The sequence below is a fragment of the Equus asinus genome, chromosome 20 (genome assembly GCF_041296235.1).
Source record: "Equus asinus isolate D_3611 breed Donkey chromosome 20, EquAss-T2T_v2, whole genome shotgun sequence".
NCBI lineage: Eukaryota > Metazoa > Chordata > Mammalia > Perissodactyla > Equidae > Equus > Equus asinus.
In genome coordinates, this window is record NC_091809.1 from 88,952,058 (window position 1) to 88,956,781 (window position 4,724).

General features: G+C 36.9%; 1 protein-coding gene across 1 annotated transcript; it reads left to right on the forward strand.

Moving 5' to 3' along the window:
* Positions 1 to 2,654: 2,654 nt before the first annotated feature.
* LOC106830388 (olfactory receptor 52H1-like) lies at positions 2,655 to 3,602 on the forward strand. The gene has a single exon (XM_014839968.3). It carries the CDS (start codon positions 2,655 to 2,657, stop codon positions 3,600 to 3,602), a length of 948 nt encoding a protein of 315 aa, XP_014695454.3.
* The last annotated feature ends 1,122 nt before the right edge of the window (positions 3,603 to 4,724 follow it).

Sequence of the window (4,724 nt, forward strand, 5' to 3'; positions counted from 1 at the left end):
AATGCAAATACCAACATGAACACCAAATCAACACCAGTAACATATACTAGCACTGTACTCTAATTTGCCTTTTTTCACTTAAATATATTTTGACATCTTTTGATCCCCATACATAAAGCTTTACCTGATTCTTTTTAAAAGCTATATACTGTTCCACCTTATGAACATACTGTAAATGCTAAAATAGTCCCCAGATTAAAAATTAAACTGGTGCCAGCATCTCAATTTTCATTTTTTCATATTATAATTCACTTTAATTTCACATTATAAATATTGCTGCTGTGAATAACCTCATGCCATTTTTTATTTGTATATCTGTATCTTTGGAAACATTACTATATTTGGAGCTTCTGGGGCAATGGAATAGGTGCATTTTATGTTTTGAAACATATTACCAAATTAGCCTCTAAAAATATTATACAGTAAACCCTACTAAAATAGTTGTAAGAGTTCTTATTTCCTCAGACCCTTTGTAGAGTTGGATATTATCAATGATTTCATCAATCTTTTTAAGACTTTCCTCATCTGATAAAGAATGTACCTCATGAATGTTTTATATTGAATTTAATTATTTATAAGATTGAGAATATTCTATATATTTATCAAAGATTAAAAAGTTTTATATGACTTGTTTGTTCATATCCATTGTTAGTTTTTCCACTGGATCAAGGGCTTTGTTTTTGTAATCTGTAGAAAGATTTTAAATAAGTATTAATGGAATTACATATTTTTTTTCATTTTGATTAGTCTTTGTGATATTTTTGTCATGGAATTTATTGTCTCCTATTTAATTATTCTTTCTATGCAATAGTTTGTCCTTCCAATTTCCATTTTGTCCTTCTTTCTTCCCTTAGATGTCATCTGGGTATTTACATGGTTTGAGATGTGGGATGTCGGGAAAGCAATCTTACACACAGTTTTGTGTCAGTAAATGGGGAACCTGGATCCTGGATTCTGAACCCTAGCTGAGGAGTCTGAATGCATTGGCCTCTGCTGAAACTGCATCTGTTTTTAATAAAATGGACCCTTCCCAGATTTGAGCACAGATAATATTCACTGCTGCTGACTGCCAGCCTTGCCATTTATTCCCTTCTGGAATTACAGGCTTTCCACTTTCTTTTTCTCTCTAGTTGGAATAGACGCTACATCACATCTACCTTTAATTGCTCAAGGAAAATGGATGCATTTGTGTTGGGAGACCCATGCAGAGGTCTTGGTGAGAGATGGTGGCATGTAGGAAGGAGCAGTTAATGCAGGGTAACAAAAAGTGTATGTAATATAGAGATACTTAGGGAGAGATTACCTGTAATATGAGGAAGATGACTGTGTGTGAGGGAGATGTGAGTAAGATAATTTCAAGGCTTCCAGATTGAGAAACTGATTGTATTTTATTGTCATTTGATGAGTTGGAAAACATCATAGGAGAAACAGATTTGGAGCAATGGAAGGAGGAATGGGGTAGTTTGGAACATGCTGAGTTGGATGCACCTGTGGGCTTTCTACATGAAGATGGCAGGTATAGGATAACTAGTTCCAAATTGAGGTTTAAGATAACTAATTCCAGAGCTGAGAAGAGCTGGATATCTTCAAAATTATAAACTTTAGAATCCTCAATGTAAGAGTCACAGTTAAAGTCAAGGCATTTTGGGATTTCACCCAGGTGGAGTTTGTTGACCTAGAAAGCAGGAGACATGGATGGATCGAGCACCACAGAATTCCAAAATTCAAGAACAGGTGGAAAGAAAATTGAGTGACTACTGAAGCAGGAGAAAAGGGGTTGTGTATCATGTCACAAAATAGAGGAGTTTTGGCAGAAGAGCTAGACTGTTTCAATGAAGTCTCACAAGAATGAGTCATTATATAGATTAGACAAGGTTAAGAATGTCATTGTATAATGTCGCCGGGAGAGTGGGCTCCTCCTTCTGCAACTGTCTTCTGTGAGGGTTCAGAGGAGGGTTCTATCTTCCTTCCATGAGACAAATCTAATATAGTAAGTTGTTGGAGAATGTATTTTCTTGTAAACTTCTCCAACCTAGGAATATCTAAAGTGGCAGATTAAACCAACTAAATCTTAGATTTTAGAGAATAATATTTTTGTCACCTCTTTATGTTTGTGAACTTTTCTATAACACTAATGAGAGCCAGGGCAGATGTTCTAGTGTGGAGAGAAGAGTAAAGAAGAAAAGAGACAGCATGGTGAGCTTTGGTTTTAGACATTGAGCCTGCCTTCTTTCAGCACCTTGAGATCCTTGAGTTCTTATTCCAGTTCACCGGAGCTGGGACTTCACATTGAACTTTGCTCCAAATCCCTCACTAGCAATCATTTCTCTGCCTAATATTATTTTGTGCACATATTTTTAGAAAACTTCCTGGGCTGCTTATAGCTAGGCAGGATAGTATTCAGAATTATATGACTGTGTCTCTGGGAAAAATTATTTCAATACCACTTCTTTTATGACAGAATTGTGGATAAAAATTTGGCAGATATTTATTAGTAAAGAGAAAAGAAGATGGATAGTTTAGTACTTTCCACAGCTGAAAGTGATGGCATGATACTGGAGAAAGCACAGAGGTGGACAACTGTAAATCATTGTTACAATCAGCTGTGAAATTTTTATTTTCAGTCTATGAGACACATCCAATCCAAGACCATGATGGCCACATTCAACTTGAGCAGCTTCAATTCAGGCCCATTCATCCTACTGGGAATACCAGGGCTGGAGCAGTTCCACATCTGGATTGGGATTCCCTTCTTTATTATCTACCTTGTGGCCCTTGTGAGCAACAGTGCCCTTCTCTACCTTATTTACATGGAGCGCAGACTTCACGAGCCCATGTTCTTTTTCCTCTCCATGCTGGCTGCTACAGATCTCATCCTGTCTAATACATGTGTACCCAAAACCTTCAGCATCTTCTGGCTAGGTCCCCAGGAAATAACCTTTCCTGGATGCCTTACTCAGATGTTTTTTCTCCATTACAGCTTTGCCATGGATTCTGCTATTCTGCTGGCCATGGCATTTGATCGCTATGTTGCTATTTGCTTCCCTCTAAGATACACCACTATTCTCACCCGTCAGATTATTACTAAGATTGTAATTGGTATTGTCAGCAGGAGCTTTTGTATCATCTTTCCATGTGTGTTCTTATTAAAGCGACTGCCTTTTTGCCAAACACTCATCATTCCCCACACATATTGTGAGCACATAGGTGTTGCCCAACTTGCCTGTGAGGATATCTCCATCAACATCTGGTATGGCTTTGCTGTTCCTATAGTGACTGTTACATCAGACCTAATCCTCATTGGCATCTCCTACGCTCTTATCCTTCATACTATCTTTAACCTTCCATCCCAGGATGCCCGCTGGAAAGCCCTCAACACATGTGGTTCCCACGTTTGTGTCATTCTTATATTCTACACACCAGCCATGTTCTCTGTCCTCACCCACCGTTTTGGTCACAATATTCCTCACTCCTTCCACATACTGATTGCCAACCTCTATGTAGCCATCCCTCCTGCACTGAATCCAATCATTTATGGGGTGAAGACCAAGGATATTAGGGAAAAAATCATTCTACTCTTTTTTCTTAGAGGGACTAAGTGACATTAGACTGAGAGCTTCGAAAAATAAACAGATAACTATATTGATTTTGGAATGCATTTCATTTTTTAAAGCTAGAATATCTATAATAGTGATTTAAATATATATGAAATCCTAGAAATCCACTATGAGTTGTAGGAATCAATGAGAGAAGATAAGGAGGTACATGTCAAGAGAGGCAACAAAAAAAAGTTGAAGAAGATATATCTGCATGAAAAGATAGATCAGAGGGAAATTTCCATCTTATTTTGAGATAGATTTCTAAGACTTATGGGATATGATGTTGATCATATATAATATGGAGAGCACATTATTCTTAAAACAGTTTAAAAGAGAGCAGTAAAGGCCTAACAATTTGGGATACGTTTGAAGGACACTTTCCAGATGAAAGTTGGTAAAGCTAACCGCAAATGATTACCCTCTTTTAAGAATCACCCAGGAAAATTAATAATTTAAAAAAGTGGCTCTGAATTGTTGGTGGATATCAAAATCACCAGGAAAACTTGGTAAAATTATAAAGTCCTAGTCTCTATCCTACTTTGATGGGCCCCTATGTTCTTTAATGGTTCTCTAGGTGATTCTGATACCTGAGAAATTTGAGTCCTTCCAGATGAGACAAGTCCTAGTCGTTTGAAAAACCCATAGACTTGGTTCCTGTAGTAATTTTCTGGGCCTGGAAGTAACATAGCTTTCCTTTATGCTCCATATAACTGCTTCTTGCCTAGTATTATTTATCCATCTTAAAACTCCAAAACTTTAAATCTCACATTATCAGAATATGTTACCAATTATATCTACTTATTTCAGGCTTTGAAGAACTCCGGCTTCTGGAACAAAAAATTCTTTTCAAGATTTTTGGTGATTTTAATGTCCATGGAGCTGACTACTTAATAACTTAGTGTGGTAGATTGTATTTTCCAAAGATAGCCACAATAATATATTCCATCTTCCATGCTTTTCTGCAGTGTAAACTTGCCATTTCTACATCAATAGTTAGAGTTTAATTCTACTTCTTTTGAATCTTGCCTGGACTTAGGGATTCCTTGACAAAAAATTCAGTGGAAGTGACATTCTAAGCTGGCCGTAAAAACATTTGCACTTTCTACCTGGGTCTCTTGAAATGCT